The sequence below is a fragment of the Hipposideros armiger genome, unplaced genomic scaffold (genome assembly GCF_001890085.2).
Source record: "Hipposideros armiger isolate ML-2016 unplaced genomic scaffold, ASM189008v1 scaffold_88, whole genome shotgun sequence".
NCBI lineage: Eukaryota > Metazoa > Chordata > Mammalia > Chiroptera > Hipposideridae > Hipposideros > Hipposideros armiger.
The window spans coordinates 2108991-2136451 of record NW_017731438.1 but is presented as its reverse complement, the minus strand read 5'-3'; the positions used below and the strand labels follow the sequence as shown (position 1 = coordinate 2136451).

Here is a 27461-nt window from a genome sequence, read left to right as displayed (position 1 = left end):
ATAGCACCACACCTCAGTGGTAGAAAAAATATTCAGCATTATTCTTTAATTTTACAAATAAATAAACATGTTAAAAGCACCCATATTTGTTTACTTTCTCATATAAATTCATAGGATACCATACCCAAAAATACAGTGAGCTAGGCATTGCCCCAATAAATTCTAATTCAAATGTTTGAGGGAAGACTCAGTCATCTATATATATATTTTTTAACCTCTTCAGGTGACTATAGGATATAGCCAGGTTTGAGAGCTGCTGGATAAAAGAGGCAAGGTTTTATTTCTTACTTTGTTTGTCTCATTTTCTTTTACTCCTAGGTATCAGGGATATCATCACAAATGAAAACTTCCTGTTCAAAAAAGAAATTAGAATCGTGGCAAGAGTAATAATTTTGGGGCCATGGGACAACAGGGAGTTTGAGATTTTGACACAGAGAGTAAAATAACCACCTTTGAACTTGAACCAATCACATAGATGGAATATCTATCTCAGTGTTTGCCTACAGATGACCACACATCCCAAGTATATTCCAGGAAAGTCTAAATTTCAAACATTCTTTCTACTGAGGCCATACATCATCAAAATATTTTAGGGGAGAGGAACTGGGCATGGGGGACAAAAGAGACAGAGTCTAGTCTTGCTTTTCACTGCACACCAGTTTGTCATCTTGTAGATTCTGAGCCATGAGTTACGTAAGTCACGTAGCTTTGAGTACATGAGTCAATTATTTTAATAATCCAGAGAACTTATTAAGCTTTGGCTTCCAAATTACACCTCACAGAATTAGCTTACAGATTGAGAAGGAGCCCATTAATTTACGATTTCATAGCCGTGGGCCCCATTCTGACACAAGAGAAAAGCAACCTGGGGCAAAGATAGGTGATATTGCTTTAGCCTTCTTTTTGTATTTTTACAGAACTAGGGAGAACTGGGAATTTGAACTCACAACTTCAATATTTGTCAAAAGCTCCCTAAGAGGGTTGTTCTAAAGATTGAACGAGGTAATGATCCATGTAAGTAAGTGCTGACTCTAGTATATAGCACAGAGCAATCCTGATCTAGAATTGCTTCCCTAAAGATGAAAATGTGTCCAGTGGTCAGAGATCTTCTTAGAGAAATTCCAGAAGTCTGACTTCTTAACAGAGCCAGCCCTAGTGGAGGAATGTGCTGGCTGGGTCCACATTCACGCAACTACAGCTCATGTTTTGATGCAAGGCTGAGTCTAGTTTGATCTCTACCCTGGATTTCTCTTGGAAGCACGCAATAGTGTCCAGACAAAATCACAACATCTGTGCCTCTCCTGCTGAGGCTGCCATTTTGCAGAAATAATCTCTGCTGAGCTCTGAGAGATGGAAATGAAAAGCAAAAAAAGGCAATCTGTCCACTGCACCTGGCCTGGGAAGATGCTGGGGGAACCTCCATGCTCTGAAGGGAAAACATCTGCTCTGCCATGAAGAACTAGGAAAACAATTTCCTTAAAAATAAACAGTTCCCAAGAGATCAATGGTCTGGAAAAATTCCTCTGAGATTCTCTCAGGCCCTGAAAAGTAAGCAACTTTTCAGCCAACCATCATAATTCATAACCCCTCCAAACATAACACATGCACCGCAATCTCGGAAGAGTCACAGGGGTTCTGAAAACGAGGCAAAATGCAGACGTCTCATGACTGCAGCAAAACTATCCTCAGAATCGCCTACTGAGGCCTGGACACACCTACCGAGCCCTGGACGTGAACCCCAGACATACTGCACAGCTGCTGTGTCCTCTCTGTGACCCTACCAACTCTCAAAGACTCTTCCCCCAGAAACATAGTTCATTCAGAGTTGTACACAGCAAAAATTCCCTATAAGTTGTGATCAGGAAGAAATGAAATTTAAAATCATTCTTTATTATTCAGTTTTTTTGAGGAGTGGTGTGGGGGAGAGTTGCTTTTCATCTCTAATTTACAGACACTTACTTAGCTATCTATTCTTTAAAAGGCACTGTAAGGGGACAAAGGTTAATCAGATGAAGACCTGCCTTCCAACTCACTTATAATCTAATAGGAGGGATTAGGTTTGCAAAGAAAAAAAGTACATACAAGATAATAATGATAATAACAATATTTAACAATTATTAAGTTCTTACTCTCGGCCAGGCACTGCACACATGCTAACACTTCCCAATGACCCTATGAGATAGTTATCACCATTGTTTTGCCACTGTGCAAGCTGAGTCTTACAGGGTTTAGGTAGTATTTTTCAAGGTTATAGTTAATAACTGAACTAGAATCCATTAACCATTCACGGGGCTGCCTATATGATACAAGAGTGGTGTTCTGTATCTCATGCCATTTCTGAATGTCAGGTACCTTGACAATATTTCTAACTTTTCAATTAAGTCTGGATTGAGAGGGTCAAACTCAGTGTTTGGAGTCAACACATATCAAAAGACCCGAGTCCCTCACAGACCAGACACACTCGAGTGTTTGAGGGTAAAGTGCTTCTCATGTGTAGTGTCATTAACTACACTGTGTTCTGGTGAAGAAAGTGTATTTTCCATACTGTTTATTCTTCTATAGAATAGGCCAGCTCCAGGTCTGGACAATTTTCATGTTATGTTAAATCACAAAGTTCTCTTATCCCACTTGTCAACTCATTCCTCCACGCTCCTTCCTAAATATTCATTCCTAAATGTTCTTGCACAATAAGTCTTCTTGGCCCACTCTCCTTGCAATCACAGGGGTTGAATTAAGATTCTGCACATTCACTTGTCACTTGGCATTTGTCTGACCTCACTGTCACAATGATCTGAAATCTTGTCGTTCTGTTCCTGGTGCATTTTTTTTGACACATCTGTCTTGTTACCCAATGTGACATTAAGCCTTACTGGTATTATAGGATAAGGCCCAACACAAGTTGGATATTTAATATCAATTAGTAGTTTTAAAAGCAGGTTTTAGAAAATGATCCCATCATCCCTCGCCCCTAATATAAAATGATTATTTTATATAACTTTCTGGTCTTTTGTCAGCGTCATAACATATGTAACAGTATATGGTATGTACAGTTATGTCTTTTTTTCTCGTCACATGCTGAGTTGTGTTTATAACCATCTTTTACTAATCACGTCCATATGGTTGAATATTTAGGATGAAGGAATGTTCTTGCTACTACATACATTATCAAACAGGTTCATGTATATAACGTTCCTAATATTTTAGCTGTTTCGCCTAGGCTAGGTGCCCAGAAGTGAGATTACTGTGGCAAATGATTTAAACATTTTTAAATCTCCTGATAGAGCTTGGCTTTTAAAACAAACAAGCAAACAAACAAACAACAACAAAAACACTGTACAGGGCACCATCTTTGTTTTGTTGCTATCTCTCAGATTCCCGCAAACACTCGGGAGTCTTTGTTGAAGGGATGTCATGCATTTTATAGATTTCTGTAAAGCCAGCGCCCCGCTCTGAGTTACCCCAGAAGACCTGAGGGCACCCAGCAAGCGCCACTCACCTTCCGCCCTCCCGCTGCCCTTCTGTCTGCTGTTGAGCAGAGGCAGCACCTCCAGCGACGCGATGCCTGACCTCTCCAGGATATTCACTTCCACCGTCAGCTTCCCGACGAGCTGCTGGGGTCGCACGCTGATGACGTGCTCATACTTTCCCAGCCGCCTCTGCAAGAGCTCTTCATAACTGAGGAGGAAGACAGCTTTCTCCTTGCTGGGAATCACCAAGGAGGCTCTGAACGTCTCAGTCCCCCTCTCCCTGTAAGGAAAAGAAAAGGGAACAGAGCGTCAGAGAAAGCCAGGTTCCCTCAAGTCCTCCTTGGGGCACACCACATGCTCTGTGAGAGTCCTTAGAAATTAAAGATAAACGTTAGCATTGGGAAGAGAAGTAAAGGCCTGCACTAGAGCGAGGTTGCAAAGGTGCAAATAACACCAAAGAGTAGAGAATTCAAACACTATGAAACGCTCCTTCCTCTCCCTGAGTCAGGCCTGAGGAGGGCAAAGGGGAAAGGGGACATCGAAATAGGTGAACTGCTGGAAAAGGAATCTTTGGGGTCTAGATGTGAATTACATTCTCCTCTTTGCAGGGATGGCCAAAGAAACCTAACGTTTTACATAACTTTACATAGCTACTATATGAGGTTTTTATACCTTGGTAAAGTTTGGTGGATGGGTTTAGGGGACTTGGAGTGAGGGTTCTCTGATTCAAGATGGGAGTCTGACCAAAAAAAGGGAGAGTAAAGGATTAAACCAAAAGGATACGTAGGGTAGGGGCACCCATCAGTGGTTGGGACATTTCAAGACATTTCTGGAAGACTTGGAGAATTCAGTAGAGCAAGAACTCTACAGCTCAGACTATCTAGGGAGGGGCTGCAGCAAAGGAGAGAAACAAACCATCTGCAAAATCTCAGAAAGACTGCAGGCTCTGGTTCAGACAGACACCACAAGGTGGGAATGAGAAGAGGGACCAAAGGCAGGGAGGAGAACTCCAAGTCCACATATAAATGAATGACTAAGATGATAGGCTTCCTACACTCTTTCCCGGAGCTGAAAAGAGACAGTGTTACAAGTGTTAAGATGGAAAAGTTTCACTGAGAGCTAGGCAGAATGAACGAAAAAGGACTGACACTTAAATTCATTACTGTACAATTTCAGAACATCAGGCAGAGAAAACAAAGAAAAGGAATAGTACTAGACCACATTGGATGTATCATCAGTAATACTGAATGTTGTAAGGCGCTGGAGCAACGTCTTCAAAGTTTGCATGGTAAATTATTATGGATTTTAAATTTCATACATTGTCAACATTTTAATCAAGGTCTTAGAAAGTCTGCCTCTCACACACCCATTTTAAGGCAGTTACTTCAGAATATACTCCAGCAAGGTGAAGGTGAAAACCAAAAAAGAAGAAGATATGGAATACAAGAAGTAATGAAACCAAGCCAGATGAAAATGAAAAGATGCCCCGGGGTAAACATTATGTGACAAGGCTGTAAAGCAATGACAGTCTTCCATGGATCAGAAGACACCCATTCTTCCATGTTTAACAGCTCTGAAATCAGGATGTCTCCCCCAATCAGTGATGCCTTCCAGTCATTGTTTGCAATGACATGGATATCACCGCTGATAAAAAGTTGGTCATAGCTCTTAATTTAGTCACCATTTCAAATGAGTTACGTGTCTTATTAGATGCTAATAGTGAGGGACAAAATTAAGTTTTATTTCATAAGAAAGACAATTAGAAACTTCAGGAAAAACAGATATGTATATGTTGTGATCCATATAGTTTATAGTAAACTAAACTGGCATGATTCTGAACAATTTATGAACTGTAGGAAAAGGTAATGTCGATACAGCCCATCTAATAAAGACCACTTGGGATCCACTTATAGTCTAACAAAGTTAGGTTTTAATAACCTGCTGTGGCAAGGGAGACCACGTACCAGAGGCATCAGGGAACATCCTGCCAAACAAAGAAAGACACGGGGTTATTATAGGATTGGAGGAAGGGTGGAGTATAGGTAAAATTAAATGAAACAGTGTTTGGAGACTCAAAGAAAAGTAAGACTGCATGTAAAGCATTTAATATCAGCCTGGACTGAGAAACAAACTCAAGGTTCTTTGTTCTTAGGAACTACAAAATTAAGATAAATGTGGACTTCTATGTCTGACAACCCCTTATCTGAAGCTGTGGAGTGTGGCTGCTTTCTGTATTAAAGTGAACCCATGACTCACGAGTTCCATTCTCACTAATAGGGTTTCCAACAGCAGAGTTTTTGGCAGTCTATGATTTTGGAGAACAAGCTTTGTCAAAACTACATCCTTTCATTAATGAGCAAAACAGGTTTACACGTTCACATTTTATCTAGATACTAAGATCATTTTCCTTCAAAGGGGCTGTTAGAGAGGGAAATAGAATCTTAGTATAGTAGGTGGCTCTGCAGCTAACATTATTTATGTATCATTGAAAAGTAAACACTACTTACTGGTTTTCAATGTTTAGATTCAGTTCACAGACAAAACCAAAAATACAAATATTATGACAGGTCAGAATTTAAATGTTAGTAACTCTGACAATGCAAAATTAAATGATTAGGTAAGAAAAGATGGGTGTTGAAATGAAATTGGAAAGGTAGGATGAAGTGTAAGAAAGGGAATATTAGCATCGAAGATAGCAGGGACAGTCTAAGATGGTATAACTGCTTAAACTGATGGAAAAAGAAGGAATAATAATGTAAAAATGTGGAATACGAGAGAAAATATGAGTATTGTAATTATGCTAAATCCTCTGTCTTCATAGCAGAGAATCAACAGATAATGTCTGATTTTTATCAAGAAACTTTTAAAAAGCAGGACTACCATGATAATTAGTTAGGGAGGTAACTACAAAGAACTACAGAAATATTAAAAGTGGATGTTTTAGGAAGTGAGAACTGATGAATGGGAGTATTAAAATCTTCCTTTTTATTATAAACCCTATCTACTATATTGTTAACCAGGTATAGCTAATTATCATGATGATAAAAAATAAAAAGAAAATAAATACTCAAAGGAAGGAAAGAGATCCAGATGGCCAGGCAAAGAGGGAGAAAAATTGACACTTTGCTGAAGTGAATATTTAATTCTTAATTAAATGGCACTTACCCATTATCTTCTGTTTTATTCCTTTTCTCTTTTATCTTATCACCATTTTTCTTTTCTCGCTCTGTAATTTCTCCCTGATACACCTTGTCACCAATAAGCCTGAAACACAAGAGACAGCTGTGTTACCAGCTTGCACTTCCAAGACAAACTTAAACATGGATCTCATAACCATGACAACACTAGAAAATATTTTTATTTGCCTCTTGGCTATGCAGAAACTACATTCCAGACCAGGGCACTACCCTTGAACCACTCATTTCATTCTAGGGCAATTTTCAACAGGTCCAAATGGTAAGACCCAACCCACGGTGCCTCCGTGATCCTCCAGGAAGAAATCAGATCTATTCAAACTTCCATGATGATTCACCAACTTGAATCTTGCCCAGGCCTAAAATTCAAACGAAACACCTACCTTATTTTGCAGATCTTTACTTCTTAATTCAGAAGAAAAGTAGAAATACATCTAGCCTAGCAAAGGTTTCATGCTGTCTTATCATTCAGATCTCAACTTAAACATTGCTTTTTCTGAGCCACCTTCCTGATTTCCCTACCTAAACAAGCCCCTCTCAGTCCTACTTGCTATCTTTATAGCATTTCCTACTATCTGATAATATCTCATTTATTGATTGGTTTACTTATTTTTTAAAAATAAATGTGGGGTTTTTTTGTTTTTGTTTTTGTTTTATTGGGGAACAGTGTTTTTTCCAGGACCCATTGGCTCCAAGTCAAGTAGTTGCTTCCATCTAGATGCGGAGGGTGCATCTCACTGGCCCATGTGGGAATTGAACCGGCAACCTTGCTGTTATGAGCACTGCGCCACCTGAGCTAACCGGCCGCCTCTGATTTGTTTACTTATTATTATTATAGAATTTCTGGAGTAGAGCAGCACTGTCTTTTTCATAGAAGTATACAATCACTTGGAAGAGTGTATGACCCCAAGTGGGTACCCATTTATTGGAGGGAAAGAGAGAAAGAAAGAGGGAAAAGTGTGGGGGGGGGAATGGAAGGAGGGAAAGAAGAAGAAAGGAAGGAAGGGAGCAAGTGAGGAAGGGAGAAGGAAGGGGAAGAAGGAAGGAGGGAAGGGAGAAAGAAATCAACCTTCTGACCCATTTACCATCCACTGGGAAATAAATTCTCAGAGCCAAAGGCTGTGACCACACATCATCTCAGGCTCACCCTAACCACCCCACATAGAAATCCTTATCCCTATGGGTCTCTGACCATGTGTCACCTACATAGTGAAGTTGGTGATGAAAGCTGCGGCTGGAATCTGCATCAGGAACTCAACTTCCTGGTCCTCAGATGCTCGATTCAGCATTCTGCAGGAAACCGTAGTGAAGGCATAGCGAGAAATAATGGTAGACTTCACTGAGAATTCTGTCATCAAGGGTTTGGTTTTCTGTTGGAATTAAAACACACGGTATTTTCAGTGATGCATGAAATCATGATTCAACCATTTTAGGGGTAGATGAAGTCATTTTCCTCCATAAGAGAAATAACCTTCAATTTGGGAGACATTGGCACGTGACTCTTTACTTCTTTTCTTTGTCTCTCCCGATTTTCCCATTTTTTACTCCCTCCATTAGTAAAACAACAATGGCTGAACAACCGGTTAATGACATTGAAGCAAATCTTTTAACAGAACTTTAACAAATGAACATTAAGATGTCCAATTTAACAAAGAATATACATTGCTTAAATAGATTAATGAATTATTGGAATTTTAGAAGTAAAATACATCAAGTACATAATATTTTTCTGTTATAAACACTTAGATCACATTTATAGAATCACTGAATTGATCAAAAATCAGAGCATGGGGCCAGCTGAGTGGCGCATTGGTTAAGAGCTGGCTTGGGATGCCAGAGGGCCCCGGTTCGGATCCCACATATGAGGGCCAGTGACACTGACCTCTACAGCTAAGATGCTGAACAACAGCTCAACCTGGAGCTGGGCTGCTGTGGGTCGCCAGCGATGGCATAGGCTGCAGCCCCTGCTGCAGTGGGTTGCCATAAGCTACCATGTGTAGCCAGCAGCCAGCATGAGCGGCCAGCAGCCGCAGTGAGTGGCCGTCCAGAAGCCGGCAACTGATCTGCCTCACCCGGGAAGAGCGCAATGATGGTGCCAACTTGGGCCAGTGAAGCAACGTCCTCCACAACTAGACTGAAGAACAAAAGGACAGCAACTTGTCTGTTCCCCTTCCCCCAATTCCCCAGCACTGTTCCCCTTCCCCAATTCCCCAATAAAATCTTTAAAAATAAATAAATAAATAAAGTCTTACCATTAAAAAAAAATCAGAGCACATCTAAGGAAATCCTCATATTTTCAAATTAATTTCATCATCCACTAAGAGACCCTGTATTCTGGGCTTTCCCATTTGGACTACAATCACATTATTGTAAAATGGGAATTGATATTGAGCTCAAGAAAGTATTTGAGGAATTAGAACCCCGAAAGAAAAAGGAAAGTCTATGCTTGTTAATTTTATCCCCAAAGCCTCTGACAAGGGCAGTATCTGCTCCTTTAGGAATAAGTTTGATCCCTGGTCTACACTATGTAAACAGATAGGCCGTGATATCAGTCATTTACCTGTCTTTACTGACTGGTGTGGTTTAGGAAGAGATCTCAAATTATATAGCCCATAGATACTTTTATTTGACTTGCACAATCTTTAAAAATAATTTTAAGTTTAGGTGGTAACACTTAAAAAATTGGGAACGTTCATGTAAAAACCCATAATGCCGATTTCTCTTGAAACAGAAAGTGGGGCCCCCCTTGGCTGCCCATCCCATAAGACCAGGACTTCTGCCACTAATGGTGGCTGCTACTTCAGATCAGACCCACATCCCAGGCTCCCAGCTCCCAGGCCCTACCAATCCCAATCATCTCACTGACACTGAGGCTGACAGAGTAGCCATTTTCACTGTGTTGTTACTGGAGTTTTCCTTATTTCATACTCAGTGATGTCCTATGCTCTAACAGATTAAAAATGGCCAATGTGTACACCTATATTCATAGCATTTTTCACAATAGCTAAAATGTGGAAGTAATCCAAGTGTTCATCAATGGTTGAATGGACAAACAAAATATGGTATATATGTATAACAGAATATTATTCTGCCTTAAAAAGGAAATTCTGGGCCAGCCAAGTGGCTCAGTTGGTTAAGAGTTAACTTAAGAGCATGCAGGGCCGCTGGTTTGATTCCCACATGGGCCAGTGATGCTGTGCCAGAGCTGAGCTGCCACTGTGCTGCCAACAGGTGGCAGGATGGCTCAGCTGGTGAGAGCACGTGCTCCTAACAACAAGAATGCCTGTTCGATGGTGGGCTTCGCCCGCCCACAACTAAGACTGAACTCTGCACTTGGAGCTGAGCTGCCACTCGGATAGCTCAGTGGATACAGCATGTGCTCTTAACAACAAGGCTGCTGGTTTGACTCCCACATGGGATGGTGGCTACGCCCATCTGCAACTAAGATTGTAACACAGCACCTTGAGCTTAGAGGCCACAAGCTGCCGACGGGGAGCCAGATGGCGACTGGCACCCTCCGCAACTAAGACTGAAGAACAACAACTTGGCTGGTCCCCCTCTCCAATCCCTCAACACTGTTCCCCTCCCCCAATTTCCCAATTAAAAAAAAAAAAAAGAAATTCTGACACATGCTGCAACATGTCCTCATGTCCATGAGGACATTATGCTACGTGAAATAAATCAGTCACAAAAAGACAAATACTGTATGATTCCATTTATGAAGTTCCTAGAGAAATCAAATTCATAGAGACAGAAAGTAAAATTGTGGTTTCCAGGGGCTGGGGGAAAGGGGAAGTGAGAAGTTACTGTTTAATGGGCACAGAGTTTCACTTTTGCAAGATGAAAACAGTTCTGGGGATGGATGGTGGTGATGGTTGTATGACAGTGTGAATGTGCTTAATACCACTTAACTGTACACTTTAAAGCATTATGGTAAATTTTATGCTATGTGTATTTTACCACAATAATAAAAAAATGAATGAAAAAAATAAGACTTTTTCTTTTTACATGGCCACAAATACTTTGCTTCTCCTGCTTTTGAGAGCTAGAGTTTTATTCATTTCCCTTTCAATCTGGGCCTTAGTGACTTGTTTCACCTATCGAACCCACTGACAGTGATATCCTGGGACTCTGAGGCCAGGTCACAGGAAGCCTCACCACTTTCATCAGGTTGTTGGAACTCTCTCTGGAGGCCCTGAGTGACCATGTGAGACTAGGACTGTCATGCTGGAGAGGACATATATAGACACTGCAGTCACTGTGGCAGCAGGGTCCAGCTGCAGCCATTCCTGCGCAAGAGCCCAGTGCGTAAACAAAGCTGTAGTGAACCGTCCAGATGAGCCCACCTGCCAGCTCAATAACACAGCACAACCTCCATGGACATCATGTGGCCAGAAGAACCGCTCAGCTGAGTCCTTCCTGAACCCGTGCCCCACAAACGGTGCACTAAAATGGTTGTTGTTCTAAAGCCACTGAGTTTGGGAGAAGGTTTTTATACAGCAATAGAAACTGGAACTCCTGCCTCTCTCTGTAGTTATTTGAGTTTGCAACCCTACTTTAGTGTGACTCCTGCTTGAGTGGGATTTAGTCATTTTGTTGGTTATTTTGAACTGTATGTTATTTCTGTTCTCTATGTCTCTTATTTGTTTTGTTTTGTGAACTAGACTTCTGCATATTAGAAATACCCTTGAAAGCCTACTGGACAAAAATTACAGTATAAATTATAAAGACAAAAATATGAAGAATAAGAGACTCTCAAGTCCAATCCCCTTGCTTTACCAACGTAGGCCAATCAGTTTGCTGTTCCAGATCGCACAGGTAGGAGGTAATAAATCCAGCGTGAGAACCTAGAGCCCCTGACTTCTGGCCCTGACCCCTTTCGTGAAAGGATTCAGAGGCAGTGTGGCCGTTCAAGGCTTTCTGCGGTAACCATTGTTAGATGGCCAATAACATACAGAACTCAAAAAGTAGGCTAAATATAATTCAGTCTTTGCTGCTGATTCAAAAGTTACCTGTGGCCAGGGTGTTGGTGGTATAGTGGTTAGCATGGCTGCCTTCCAAAAGTTACCTGTGAACGAACCTCAGTGATCATCCATTAAATTGTCAACATTCAAGACATAGGACATTAAGCTGAACCCATTCTGCAGTGTTGCCATATTCTGACACTGTCCAAAAGTTCTTATCAATCTATGTAACCCTTTTACATAAAAGTAGAGTACTCCAAATAACATAGCTCCTTCAGTAGTAGTCCTTGCCCAGTACTAGTTTTAAAATAATTAAAAATCTCCTTCACTTGGTACACTTGAGAAAATTTTTGATGTCATGTTGATTTGTTCTTACTTATAAGATGATCATCATTATGATCTCATTGAGCATAAAGTGTGAAAATTAGAAGACATCTGACAAAATACTAGGTTTAACTATACTATGACATCTTCTTTTTACTTAAATTCAGATTATGGATGTAGTAGAATTTTCTGTAATATTACGTCAAGAATAGGAAGAAGCAAAGTTTATGGGCCCAAGAGAGGCTGAGGGAAGTTTTAGGAAACTATTTTAGTTTTACTGCTTCTGCCCAGTTACTATAATATTTTCCCACAGGAGCCCCTGTTATTTATGTGTCATAGCCTTTGCCTTTCTGTCACAGCACTGTCAGTTTACAATCTAGTAAAGTTAATTCTGTACAAATCTATCTCCCCTTAAGCTATCCACACCTTATCTGCCCCTGTTCGATTGTAAACTCACAGAGAGCAGGGCCCAAGACTCACTCCGTTTTTTCACCCACAGCTCTCAGCATAGAGTAAAACTTAAAAACATTTATGGAACTGAACTGAATTTTCTGAATCTTAAACAAGTAAAGAAAAATATATATCCTAAGAAAAAGATTGTAATAAAATAGTATTTATTAAGCACTGTGATAGACTAAATTCTGTGAATGATGGGGAAGAAATATTACATATGGTTCCTTCCCTCAAGGTACTATGATCACACTGGGAAGAAAGTGCAAAAATAAAAAGCAACATAGGGAGATATAAGGAGATATAAATATATATATATATTTATATATAGATTTATTTATATATGTATACACACACACACACACACACACACACACACATATATATACTGGGGGGTCCCAAAAAAATGTATACAAGTGGACACTTTGGTAAACGTTGCTCAGGCAGTTGTTCACCATAATCAGAAGTGTCTGGACGCTGATGGTAACCACTTTGAGCACCTCTTGCAATTGCAGAAGTAAAACATGGCTTGCATTTATCTTTTGTTATCAGTATACTCATATATTGAGTATTATAATTTTAACACAGTTTTCCTTTCTTAAAATGTGTATACATTTTTTTGGCAGCATATACCGTGTTTCCCCAAAAATAAGACCTCGATGGAGAAGAAGCCCTAGCATGATTCCTCCAGGATATGGAGGGCACGCACCCCTCACATGAGGGTTTTATGGCCTGTTTCAGGGAGAAGGGTGCCTTTTCCACAAACTCTTTCAGCTTAAAATATTCAGTATGCCACAGTGCCATATTTTGGCACCTAAAATCATGCTATGGCTTATTTTCTGGCTGGCTAGTTCTTATTTTCAGGGAAACAGAATATATATATATATATATATATATATATATATATATATAGTTTCATAACTTATTGGCTATAAGACCTTACAGTTTTCAGAACAAAGAGTGATATTTGTAAAAGGAAGGGCTTTTAAAAGGTGTAGAATTTGTATGTGGCAAAAGAACAGAAAGAACATTCTAAAAACACAAAATTCATGGAAGTAGGAATGAACCACATCATATTCCTAGAACAAAGAACAGAGTAGCTTAGTCAGAAAGAAGGACACATTGTGAGAAGAATACTGACCAGGTACATAAAATTGTCAGGAAAAGGAAACCCCAAAAGCCAAGCACAGAACTTGGAGTGACAGAAGTTCATGAAAATCTGTCATAGAAGGAAGGATATAAAACAGTTACCTCAATTTTTCCCAATGCATGGTTCTTAAAATGCCAACATGCTTTCCATTTTTATATTTAATTCATTTCACTTGGGGATGTCAACTGGAATACAGGGGGGCAAAAATCAAGTCTTCCTATGACATCATAACTTCTTCATTATTTTCCTACAAAAGCTAAACAGACGGAAAAGCAGTTTGAAGCAGGGAGTGTCTTAATTAGCGTCTCGAGGGGCCAAATGTTTCTGTGTGACTCATATGAGTCACTTAAAATCAAGTCACCCAGAGGATGTCCTGAATTACCCGAGATGCCATCTGGAAATATAACTGGGGAATGTGTGATGTCATTTGCCAGACGCCAGGCCTCCTCCCAGAAGATTAACCTGTTGTTTTATTCTGATCTGACAGTTCTTCAGGGACCATTGGAAGAAGTAACTTTGAAGGTGGTAGAGAATGTCAGAAACCATCTACCTCAGCTCCCCCTCACTTTATAAAGGAGAAAGCTGAGCCTTGGCAGTTTGGCTGACTCTAGATCCAGAGATCTTTACTAAACCCTAAGGCCTCTCCTTTTTGAGGAAAAACAGAATAACCCATGTTGTTATTACATGAAGCAGAAGATTTTCAGACCCGGCACCTCTCTGGGGGCTGTATTTACCAGGTTGGAGAAATAATTTACCCTCTGTAGACAGAGGGTGGCCTCAGCCTTGGATCACTTTTTGTGGTAATACATTCTACTCAGCAATATTTCATGATGTTTAGAGGAGAGGAAAGATCAAATGCTATTATCACCTTTAGGTAGGAAAAAAAGCCCGCTCTTCACACCTCCTAAAAAAAGGATAAACCATGATGGTTAGAGTTGAGAGTGGAGAGACAGGCACATATGAAGTCTGATAATGAAGTTTGTGAACTTGTTGCAGTGATGCTGCTAACCTTTTTTGATATTAGATGGATAATTCATTATGAATTTGTACCAACTGGACAAGCAGTTAACCAAGTTTACTATTTGGAAGTGCTGAAAAGGTTGCGTGAAAAGGTTAGACAACCTGTACTTTTCGCCAACAATTCATGGTTCTTGCATCACGACAATGCACCAGCTCACACGGCACTGTCTGTGAGGGAGTTTTTAGCCAGTAAACAAATAACTGTATTGGAACACCCTCCNACTGTCTGTGAGGGAGTTTTTAGCCAGTAAACAAATAACTGTATTGGAACACCCTCCCTACTTGCCTGATCTGGCCCCCAGTGACTTCTTTCTTTACCTGAAGATAAAGGAAATATTGAAAGGCAGATATTTTGATGACATTCAGGACATCAAGGGCAATACGACGACAGCTCTGATGGCCATTCCAGAAAAAGAGTTCCAAAATTGCTTTGAAGGGTGGACTAGGTGCTGGCATAAGTGCATAACTTCCCAAGGGGAGTACTTCGCAGGTGACCACAGTGACATTCAACAATGAGGTATCTGGCACTTTCCCTAGGATGAGTTTGCGAACTTAATTGTCTGACCTCGTATATAACTAACCCTCCATGAGGTAACGGCACCAGCACCATGCTACCTGCTGTACTGCATATACTTTCTTATTCCCTATATATTCCTAATGCCCTGGCATTTGCTCTCTCTAATTCCTAGAGATAAACAACTCTCCTGTGAGTATACCTTTGATCTATACGGAACCAGCACACAGCCCACATCCCTGACCACCTCCTTTATCAAACTCTCACACACCAAATCAATATTCCCCCTGCCCTGAGTCATCCCAGGGCCACACTGGACAACGAGGGACTGCCACTGTAGCCCAGAACCTGCCAAAATTATTCAAACTATCTAATCCTAAGCTTACTCACCAATTCTTTACTGCAAAAATAAATAAATAAATAAATAAATAAATAAATAAATAATAAAGGCTCTGGGCCATGCTGTCCCTCTGTCCGTTCTGCCTCCTGACTGGCTCTGTGCTTCCCATGTGGTCTTGTGTGGCATGCCTCCTGTTCCCACACATCTGTGAGTATAAGCGTCTTCCTTCACAACGATCATTTCCGCGTCTACGTATCTTACAACATTTGCTTAAAACAAATGCAGCCCACAAATTTTAGAATAACTGCTATGAAGGAGATGCCAGACATGGCCGTTTACATTGGGAGGTTAAATGATGACAGCGAACTGTCATAGGAGAACCAGGCCTATATCTGCTAAGCACCGACACAAAGACACCCCTGGCTTTCAAACTATTAATGTTTTATGTGTGTGTGTATGTGATACCAAGGATACTTCATGAAAAGCGTAACTAATTAATTCAGAATGAAACCAAGCAAATCCCTGTGGTCCAGGATTGGTGGCAATGAGAGAGTACCAGTTGTTGTCACCCACATTCTATTCATCAGGGAACAGAACATTCAGATCAGTGTGGTACGGCTAGGATCTAAAATACAAGGAGACTTGTAGGGTAAACTGAGGCTACAGAGCCAGGCAGGAGCCGGGTCACGCAGGGCCTTGTTATGTCCTTGGAGTTATTTCTGCAGGTGATGTGGAGTCACTAAAGGGGCAGCATGTGTACTGCTGGAAAGACCACATTCGGGTATCGGTTGAATGGGCAACGCTCATGTTAGAAAAGTATAATACATGTAACAGTAAAACTTAAAATTCCCAGAGTGCTCTCAGATCATCTGAGAGGTGACATAGACAGTCTAAGCGAAAGGCTCAAGCAAATCTATGTAACCAAGAATGAAAACTCGAAGCTATAAAGAAAAGACAAACTTGGGCCAGCCGAGTGGCTCAGTTGGTTAAGAACTTGCTCAAGAGTGCGAGCTCTGAGCAACACGGTCGCCTGTTTGATTCCCACATGGGCCTGTGAGCTGCGCCTGAGCTGAGCTGCCACTGAGCTGCCAACAGGTGGCAGGATGGCTCAGCTGGTGAAAGCATGTGCTCCTAACAACAAGGTTGCCTGTTTGAGACGATGGGCTAGGCCCATCCACAACTAATTGAGCAAAGCACCTTGAGCTGAGCGGCACGACTGGACTTGGAGCTGAGCTAGCTGTGCCCTCCACAACTAAGAATGAAGGACAACAACCTGGCTATTTCCCCTTCCCCAATTCCCCAACACTGTTCCTCTCCCCCAATTCCCCAATAAAATCTTTAAAGAAAAAAAAAAGACAAACTTACTGCTCAGGAACTTAAAATTTTTCATACGGCAAATATTCCATAAACAACATTAATAGACAAATGACAGATTTTAATGAGAACTCTGCGGAAAATACAGAGTGTCTACAACATACAAGGTTATTCAACATACTGACAATTACGGGATAAAAAACACATTATAAAAATGGGTGCAAGACCTGAAAAAAAAAATCAGTTCATAGAACTACTCTGAACAGCCTAAAAAAGGTACAAACTCATAAGTAGTTAGGGTAATGCAAGTTAAAGGAACAATGAAATATCACTTTATATCTAAGAGACTGGCAAGTCAAAAAAGAGTAATTATATCTACTGCTGGCAGAAATGTGCATATTCATCACTGTGGATAGAAATGGAATTAATACAGACAGTAGTAAGCAGAACAGTATTCAAAAAGTAATCTGATAACACCTATCAAAATTTAAAACATATATGCACTTTGATCCAGCAATCCTTCTACTAAAAATCTAGGCCATTATATTAAAAGCACCCACATGGTAGACTGAACAAAAAGTTTTTTGCAGTGGTGTTTATAGGGGGGAAAAAAGCCCTGGAAAACAATTGAAAGCTCATCAATAATAGAATGCTTAACAAATTATGGTGTGCCAACAACTTGGAGCATTTCTCGCCATCTTAAAGAATGGGCCGGTAGAGCTAGGCCAGGTGAGTGAAAATAACAATAGAAAAATACATATCATTGAGAAGCAGTTTGGTATATTAGCTAAGAGCACAAGATTCAGGGGCCAGACTATTGGGACTTTAACTTCTACCACCTCTTACCAACCCTGTAGTTTAGAGCAAGTTCCTCAGTCTCGCTGAATGAACCTCAGTTTTCTCATCTGTAAAATGCCTCAGTAAACAGTAGCTGTCATTATAGGATCCCACTGTTTGAAAGCAGTGCTCAGAAATCTCATAGATAAGGGAGGGATTGAGGGAGAGAAGGAGGAAGGGATGAAACTATGGAGGGAGGGAGGGAAGGTGGGAGGAATCCCATAGACACTAATGTATGTAAGGTCCCCCCATGTTCCTCTGCCGTTTTATTTTTCTCAGTGGCACTCGTTGTCTTCTCCGTCACTAATATGCTTACAATGTATTATTTACTTTGCTTATCTCTGCCCCTTTAACATTCCAGCTCTAGGAAGGACAGCATCTGTGGCCTGTTTTGTCCCTTGCTATATTCCCAGTGCTTGGAACAGTGCAGGGTAGACAGGAAGCATTCAGAAAAAATACTTGTTGAATGAATGCCCGAGTTCCCACCTGATAGCCTCCAACAGGCCTTGAGAGCCTTGCCCAACTAGCATGGCATAAAGCTTTAATTTGTAAATGTGAATTCTTTTCTTGCTTTAGTTGTTTACTTCACAAGGAAGCCTTTATTTCTTGTGTAAGAATGTCATAAAAAAAAAGTCAAGGGGAATTTAGGTGTTGGTTTTCTTTTTTAAGAAGGCCTTTAAAACTCCCGTACTTTGTCCTTATAGGCCTACTGAAAACAATCAGGTCTCTTTCCAGAAAGTAAAAGCCACTAAAAGAAAGCCTTACGAAAGCTATGTATGCTGTGTGATGTTAGAATCCTTCTAGAAGTAACTTTATAGGCTTTGGAGGCGCTGCACACAAAGCTAGTTCCTGGTTCAAAATACACAGACTCACGAGAGAGCAGACATTAAGATGCACCCTGAATATACATACCAGCCTTTGCAGCAGCCGGACTTGCCTCGGGACCCTGAGTCCAACCTATAAAAAGAGAAGAGTCATGAAATGTGACTGCAAGGTCATTCTAAAAGGAGTTACATGAAGGGGTCAAAAGTCACTTCAAAGTCACAAAAAAGGACTATCCTTCCTGAAAAGCAGCTTTGACCTTTCATCAAGGAGCTTCTAGGCCATATGTGGATTCACCCCTCTCACATCTGGTTGACTGCTTAATCCACGTCATCACACTACCTGAGTGTCCCTAAATCTGTTCCAGGGGTCTGGATAAAATGACAAGGACTGAGAGTACATGAGAGTATCGGTATTGTGTTTCATTTTATCTCGGACTTGAAAATAAGCTCTTTGTTATTGTGTTCATTACAATGAGAGAACGTGTTCAGCTTTACTCTGATGGGCTCAGTTATTCAACTCAAAACTCCAGGACACTCTGAAAGCAAAACTGAACTTATCTTAAATTGTCTTATTGTGTTTTTTCTGGATAATTTGCTGTGTTTTCCCACATGCAGAGGAGGGGCGTGGGAAGGTAATATAAATCCTCATTTTCAAAAATGATATTAATTAACCAGCTACTCTGGATTCATGAAAAACTCCTAGCCAGCTATTGAACATTACTCATGAAAATCACTGTATAAATAACAGAAGCATTAACTACTACTGCAAAAAGTAATAAATCGTTCTTCCTGAAGGATAATTTGACAACATCGATCCAAAACTTGAAAAATGTGCCCAGATTTGATGCATCTTTTTTTAACAGCTTTTTGAGGTATAATTTACAAACAATAAAATGCATTCATTTGAAGTATACAATCCAATGTTTTTTTAGTATATTCATGGAATGGTGTAACCATCATCAAGATCGATTTAGAACATTTTTGTTACCCAAAAGAAACCCTGCACCCCTTAACTGCCACCTCCAAACTCCTGCCTTTCCCCTGGCCCTCGGCAACCACTAAACTACTTTGTCTCTATGGATTTTCTCATTCTGGACATTTCATATACATAAAATCATAAAATATGTGGTCTTTCATAACTGGCTTTTTTCATGTAGTATAGTCTTTTCAAGGTTCATTCATGTTGTAGCATGTATCAGTACTTCATTCCTTTTTGTGTCTCAATAGTACTCCACTGTATGGATGAACCACATTTGGTTCATCAGCTGGTAGACATTTAGACTGTTTCTACTTTGGGCCTATTATTTGGCTGTTATGTGGAACTTGCATAAACATTCACGTGCTAAACTGTGTTGGGCATATGTTTTTATTTCCTTCAGGATACCTAGGAGTGGAACTCCTGGGTCATACGGTAAATTTCAGTTTAACTTTTAAGAAATTGCCAAACTTTTCCTAGTGGCTGTAACATTTTACATTCTCACAGTATGCATGTCTTTTAATTTAGAAATTCTCCTTACAGAAAAGTATTATAAGGGGGAAAAGAATCAGCAGAAGAAAAAAAATGTACAAGAAAACTCTTTGCAACTTTAAAAACAATTGGTAATAATTGGAAATAGTCTAAAATAGCCTTAAAAAGTGGTTTGGTTAAATATATTGTGATACACAGATTAATTAAAATATAGCTATTAAAAATAATGACATGGCTTTATATTTATTGACTTCAGTAAATGTTCATTTAACTGCACTTGGGTGCCGTTCACTGAATACTTCTCTAGCTTTCTGCCAGAAGTATTGCATTTCTTGACCCCTTGCGGGAAGGCAGGGTCATGTGACAGGTTCTGGCCAATAAGCTATGAATGTAAGAAACAGTTGTCACTCCTGGTCCAAGTATTTAATTACTGATGTGTGATCCTGCACAAATGCTTTTTTTCTATGGCATAGTAATTAGCAACATTGGAGGTGGCAGCTACTCCATGAAGCCCAGGTCCCCGAGTGACCACAAAGTACATTCCTGTACCACTGCCAACCCAAGATGGACAAGTCGTATAAGCAAGAACTAGACGTTTGTCATTGGAGACATTGAGCTTTGGGGGTTGTGACAACAGTATAGCCCAGCCTATCCTGACTGATATATTAATAACACGTGTTTAAGTGATTAACTCAGGTAAAAAAACACCATATCTAACAGGACCTTGTTTTTGTAAGCATAAGTGTTTGTATGTGTAGAATGTGCATCAACATGCTAATGGCTATTAACTTTGGATGGTTTAATTCTTCTTCTTTAAACTTTTCTGTACTGCTTCAGTTTTTGACAAATTAGCAATCACTGCTTCCTGTAATAGAAAAAACAATAAAGTATTCCCATTTGTAAACTAAAAGTATAATGGAAAATGTTTTAATCCCTATCCTCTCCCTGATCCCTCCCAGGAAAAGAAAAAATGCACACACACACATATATGTACACACACACACACACACACACACACACACTTGTAAATTACCATTATAAATCATAATAAAGGCTATTCTATAGAACATGAACTAGAAAGAAATAATATCGGATCTAGGTTGACATCTGCCCTGACTCCAAATAAGAACTAAACAAGTACTAGGAGGATACTGGTTTCCGTTTCTAAAATGAGGTAGGATGTATGAGATTGTTCAAGGAAAGCCACAGTAAGCATGCTGGGCAAGGTCTTTACCCGTTCAGCAGATTTATCTCAGGCTTTCCCTTTCCTAAAATTGTGAAATTGGCTGGGGACCACTTCACATAACTATGATCAGAAGAAAAGCCCAGCCCCTCTCAGGTATTATGTTCTTTGGCTGAAGTATTTTCTTTGAAGTTTCTGCCTTCATAAAATAGGTTTTCCAAGAAAATAAACAAGCTTCAAGAAGAACAAGAGAAGTTGGTTTTTTCATTTTTGAGATGGCTGTCTGACCTCTCAGGGGATCTCTATGGCTACACTTCAGTCCAAGTTTCAACTCAGATTGAACCAGAATCAAAACTTCCCCAGTATACACAGACTCCTGGTGCCAGCTAAGATTGAAATGGAAATGACACCAATGTCATCATCATTGTTTTTAGTTAGGCATTCCTGATCCCATTAATTGTTTGAGTGTTCTCCCGTTGCCTTTTAAGAATCTGGGAGCGAGGGTTAAGGACCGATAAGTAACCAACTCCAGCTTCATATCGAGGACTACCATGAATAGTAATCTTAGAGCCTCCACCAAGCTGCTCGGGGCCCCACATCAGAGACTTAAGAGACAGCACAAATAGGATCCTTTGCTCTTCCTGGGCTGAGCTTATTTCTTCCAGCATCAGAACAGAAGATGTCCAGAAGATGCCACACCACTGATTGAGAAATATAAGTCAATATCTTTGCCATCAAGGACCATACTATCTAACTTAAAAGAAACTAATATACCTATGAAAATTGACTAGGCAAAGTAATTTTTATGAGTTACAAAGGCAATGGAAAAAAAAGAAGACTGCACCATGTTCTTTAATAACCATGACAGGCTTTGTGATGGTGTGACTAGAATTTTGTTTGGGAGTGGGGGTTCCTCTAGGGTCCTGGGGACTGACTCCCAACAGCTGCTGCACCCATGACTCCAGCTGTGGGCTAGAGACCCACACGTGGAGCATGGGACAGCCCTCGTTGTTGGTCAGGGGCCCGAGAGAGAAGGTGGCTGTGTAGGTGATGGCGGCTGTTCACTACCACGAGGTAAAGGGTGGCTGAAGATGTCCTTTGCACAAGTGATATAGCAAGAACACTATCAGGCCTGAGGGGTTTACAATCTCCCCCAGCTACCCCATCATCAGTTAGTCTAACTATACATCGATACCAACAGGCACTGCTTAAATGACATAATTTGGATGATAGAGATTGTATTTTTCCCCAGGGTCTATCACAGTGTTGGATCACGATTAGAAGAGAGGAGAAACACCCTGAAAGCACTCCAAAAAGTCCCAAAATGGGAAAGAGCCTGGGAAGACAGGAGAGCAGGAAAGCCTAATTATACCTGTGGTGAAAGGGACTGTGAATACGTAGGCCACATGTGTTGCCTTTTGGTGTTAATGCTTTCATGACCCAGGTGGAGTGACAGAGAGACATCAAGGTAGGATTCCTGCCTTCTACCTTCCTTTTGAGCTCTGTCACTGGGCCTGTGACTCTAGGTCCCATAACAGAGCCAAGCGATGCTACACTTAGGCCAGCCTCAGCCACACACCATCAAGTGACTGATGTTGGGGACTACAGGACTCTGGACTAGGACATCATCTCCCAGCTGGCTCCAACTTCTGAGTGCATTCTGAAATCCTGAAACCAAGACCCAGGAACTCAGGAGCCCACTGTCTCAGAGATCTCTTATAGGATCTGAAGCAAAACCAAAAGCCACAGGTTGGAAAGGCACTGGGACACCATCGATCACCGAGGCTGAGCACAGCTTAGTCTGGGAAGATGCCCGTTTGGGTAATTCTGTACCACCCGCACAAGTTCTCTTCCTTCAGAGCGATGTTCCTGCAGGTTGTTCAACTATTAACCATTTGCAATTTGGGGTGCCTATAACTCAGTAATGGAAGAAGAAATTTCATTCTGGGGCTAAAATTCCAAACAATTTCCAGGCAACTTTAAAAAACAAAACAAAACAAAAAACCAACTACCTGTAGGCAAGTCTCTGTTTCTTTTAACTGTGAAAAACAAGGGACATGGACCTTGCTTGTGGGACAATAATCAAGAGGTTCAGAACCCTCTGCCCTTCCCCAGAAAGCTCAGGGCTCCATCCTATAACCCCATCTTCCTAAATAGACGCTGCTGTTCCTGAGATACAGAAAGCATGCTGGGACTTCCCACTGGAAGTCTGACAGCATCGTAGGCAAGCGTGCTTTAAGTTCGAGCATCTAGATTTTCGGAACGGTGTGAGCTAGGAACACCAAGCCACATACAACTCCTCACCTGATTCTCAGGACACCCCCACCCTTCCTTCCCCCCACCCCCCTCAAAGAAACAAGATAGGGCTGGTTTAGGAATGAGGACATCTCTGGACTCTCTCCCCACAACAGGGAATCTCCTTCCCCATTCAGCTCTACCCCTCCATTTCAACAATTCCACCCATGCCCATAAAAAGAAGACGTTACTGAATGGTCTGGAGCTCACAAAATCTTTTATTTACTTTACTTTTCAAAAGTTAAAAAAAACAAGAACAAAAAACCCACAGTTGTCTTGGTTTTCTGTTATCCCCAATGCCAAGGTTTGGTTCTGGGAGAGAGATCCTAACAAATTAAAACTCCAGAAATCCTCTATTTGGGGAATTAGAAATGCATCACCCCCATCAATGTGGTACCACAAGCATATATCAAACACTGTCTACATACCAGGAGCTACAAATAAAAATCACACTGAAACAGACTACTTTTGATTGTAAATAAGAAAGTGGCTTGGTCTTTGGAGGAGACACTGAGAGCTGCCTTTGTCATCAGCACACTTGTGTTCCACTCCAGCCTGGGCACACAGGAGCTCGGGGACGTCACACCTCTGGGTGGACCTCCATGCTTCTCGTGGGTAAAGCGAGAACGCTGAGACTGTCCTTGCAGTGGTCATCGGAGATTTAACCAGGCTGTACATATAAGTACTATCAATAGCGAATATTACTATAGGCAAGTACTTTGCCTAAATTAACCCATTTAATCCTCACAACAGTCAGAGCAGAAGTGGCTTACTATTTTCTATTTCATATTCTATTATCATTTAGAAGCTAATAAAATGTAATAAGCTTCAGGAGCCCTCACATTACAATCCCTTGTCAATGGGTGTTACTTTAGTGTTTGTCAGCTTGTCAAATGTATTTGCTTGTTGTGATTTGCTTATCATCCTAAATAAATGTTCACATTAGCATCAAGTTGGGTAATCATAATTTGATATTCTTTATCTTCATGAGGGCCCTGCAAACTGTGTAAATTTTACTCCCTTCCCAAAACCCAGACCTACTCCTGCCTATGAGGTAGGAACTATTAACAACTCTATCTTGCAGATGATTAAATTGCAACCCAGAGAGGTTAAGCTTCTTGCCCAAACACACACAGCCAGTTAGTGGTGGGACCCAGATTGGAACCCAGGCAGTCTGGCTCCACTTGGAGTACTCTTAACCAAACACTTGATTGCTTCTTATTATTTTTACACAGCGCTCCTAGCAAACTCTCTAGGACATTATGGACCCTCAATAACTGATGATTATTATTATTATTTTGTAAATTAAGAACTGCTTTTATAAGAAGAATATGGCACTATTCTTATTTAAAGAAACCATCAACTTGAAACTTACAGAACAGATAAATTTGTGGCAGTCTGATTTTATACAAGAGACTTCCTTTTTAATAGTAATTTCCTGAAAGATGTTTTTAAAGCAGTATTATTCTAACAGGGGACCACAGATCACCCGAATCGGAACCATCTGGGCCCCATGTAAACCAAATGGATCTAAGTTGATGGGAGTGGAGGTCAGAAATCTGAATGTTTAATGAGCTCCCCGAGTGTCATTTTTGACACCAAAGTTTGAAAAACATGGCTTGTAGTAATCCTGCTATGGGTAATTTTGGTTACACATGAGGTGGGGGAGTGAGAAAGAAACTGGAGTCTAAGGTGTTATTAGAAATACCTCCAATTAAAGGTAAATGACAAATAAGATAACATCTGTGAAAATTGCAATGCAAATTAATAGGCATATTCAGTTACATAAGAAAACCTGAGTTTACATATCATTTTGAAGACCATCATTTTGAGATTAGAGCACTACATTTCCAGGTACTGCCCTCAGTTTTAAGTACATTGATTCGCTTAATTGTCAAAATCCTTTTAAGTCAGATCATCCACATTCTACAGATGAGGAAAACAGAGGCTCGCAGACATTCAGTAACTCTCCAGGAAGTGCAGAGCCAGGATTTGAACCCAGAAAGTCTGGTTCTGGAGCCTGTGCTCTTAAATCCTACATCACACTAAATAAATAAATGAGTACGTTTTTAAAAATTGTAATAGAGTGGAGATAAAAGGTAAAATTGCAAATTTTCACAGAACTCTCTATCTTGGAGTTTTTTTCTGATTTAGTCAGTTTCAAGATAAATAGGGCCATGGGTAGAAGACAGCATGAAATCACTACCAGGGGCCAAACCCATGTTATTCTATGGTGGGTTTAGCCTACTTGGACTTGCAGATGTTAAAACTTCAATCCTTCTTCCTAGTTCATAAACAGACTCTTTGTTTCAGTTCTTCCCACATGCTCCTTCCTCCACATCCCCCTCCAAAACGTTTTAAGATCTTTACCCTAAATTCCTTCCCTCAGCACTTCAGCTGCCCCAGCCTACCAGTCAGAGCCAACATGAAGTGCTGACACTGTTCCGAGCACTTTAGGTATATTAACTGTTCAATCCTCATCACCCCGTTATTGTCCACGTTTTACAGAACTGGACATTGAGGCCCCAAGGTACCCGCCCAGAGTCACAGAACTGTTAAGTGACAGAATCAGAAATCAGACCCAGGCAGCCTGGCACCAAGCCCATTTACTAAAACTACCATTTACTGAGTGCCCACTGTATACCAGGGTCCTTGCCACACACTAGCGGCTGAATCCTTACAAATATGCCCACAAGGAGACGGACTCCCTGCTGGGATCAACAGGAAAAGAAGGAGCAAGCCAAAACAGCGTGCCCAGGCCACACCACTTGAAATGGCTAAGGCCAGCCTTTCTCTCTCGATCCCCGCCAGCACCTTCCCCTCTCCACCGCACAGCCTCCTGGAATTTTTATGGGTTATGCCTCCTGACACGCTACGAGAGAATGACCGACCATTCCTTCCATGTTGCAGAAAGCACAGCTGTGAGGCAGAGTCAACATGAGGGAAACCATCTGATGCTCAGGCAGATTCTGTCTTCCAGACTGGCTCTGCCAACAAACCAAGGTGCTGGACGGGGAAAAGTGTGCCTACTCATCTCTTCCTCCCATCACGTGAAAACATGCTTTCGGCTAAACACTTTGAATATAATTTAAATGAGGTGTGTACAAACTGCACCAGGAGGTGTAGCGATGCACTACTTGAGAGAGAGCCACTTCTTCCTCCAAGGTCTTTACACGCATGTTCCTGTTTTTCATAAAGCCTTTCTGTTCATCACACACTATGTGGAGATTTCATGTTTGCAGGCTTTATCCACCTTTGAGGTTGAGCCATTTAAAACACAAATCCTGGCAGATGGACGCAATATTAACTAGGAAAAGTGTGACCCTTTGGTTCTTGGCCGTCTGCCCACCATCCGGCCACCTTTAAACTGCTAAACCAGGGATAAGAACCTGGTGGAGAGTCGTGTTCTCCCTGTTTTCCGATGGGAAAAGCTGAGGTTTCCAACAGTTGGGGACTTTCCCTAGATGGTGCTTTCTCTCTGGACAGCCAGGAACAACAGTAAGAACGCGCTGCCCAGGACAGCCGACTTAAAGATCCTTGTAATTAGCTTAGGGCTCTGGCTCACAAATGAACAACAAAAAACGAGCAGTAATCCGCGCGGATAACGGAGGCCAAGGAGGTTAGGTTCTGCAGGACTCTGAAGTCCCAGATACAGTTCTGCAGGAAATATCACCATCCAGACACTCGCCACGAGTGACCAATAGATGGGGGAGTTCCCCTGCAGAGGGCTGGGGGACGGAGAGGAGAAGGGGGGACGATGTGACAGGAAATGGGGGTGGTCCCTCTCCTCCTCGCCTCCAGGTCAAGCACCTGCCCGGCAGCCACGCGCCCGAAGGAGACGACGGGAACAGACAGGGGCCCTCCCTGGTTTCCCCCCAGATCTCCACTTACTCGCTCCGAAGTGTCACCCCAGCTCTTCGCCTCTTCCAGCGACACCGCGCAGAGGGGCAGCCCCAAGCACAACCCCAGCAGCAGGAGCATGGCGGCACTGGGAAGCGCAGGACGTGCGCAGGGGACAGCGCGGGGGCTCGGGCAGCGGACGCACCCAGCGGACAGCGCCCGGGCTTGGAGGCTGCGGAGGCGCACGGCCCGCCTCCCCGCCACCCCTCCAGCCCCG

At 41.4% G+C, this 27461-nt stretch overlaps 1 protein-coding gene across 1 annotated transcript in view; it reads right to left on the bottom strand.

Annotated features, from left to right (window-relative positions):
- ITIH5 (inter-alpha-trypsin inhibitor heavy chain 5) overlaps positions 1-27431 on the bottom strand; it is an 83200-nt gene extending 55769 nt beyond the window's left edge. The window contains exons 1-5 of the mRNA XM_019644529.1: positions 27236-27431; positions 18487-18531; positions 7868-8031; positions 6633-6731; positions 3497-3747 (exon numbers count right to left, since the gene is read on the bottom strand). Coding sequence (XP_019500074.1) covers positions 3497-3747; positions 6633-6731; positions 7868-8031; positions 18487-18531; positions 27236-27325 — 649 coding nt within the window. The 5' untranslated portion in view covers positions 27326-27431. The remainder of the gene's footprint in view (positions 1-3496; positions 3748-6632; positions 6732-7867; positions 8032-18486; positions 18532-27235) is intronic.
- Between the last annotated feature and the right edge of the window lie 30 nt (positions 27432-27461).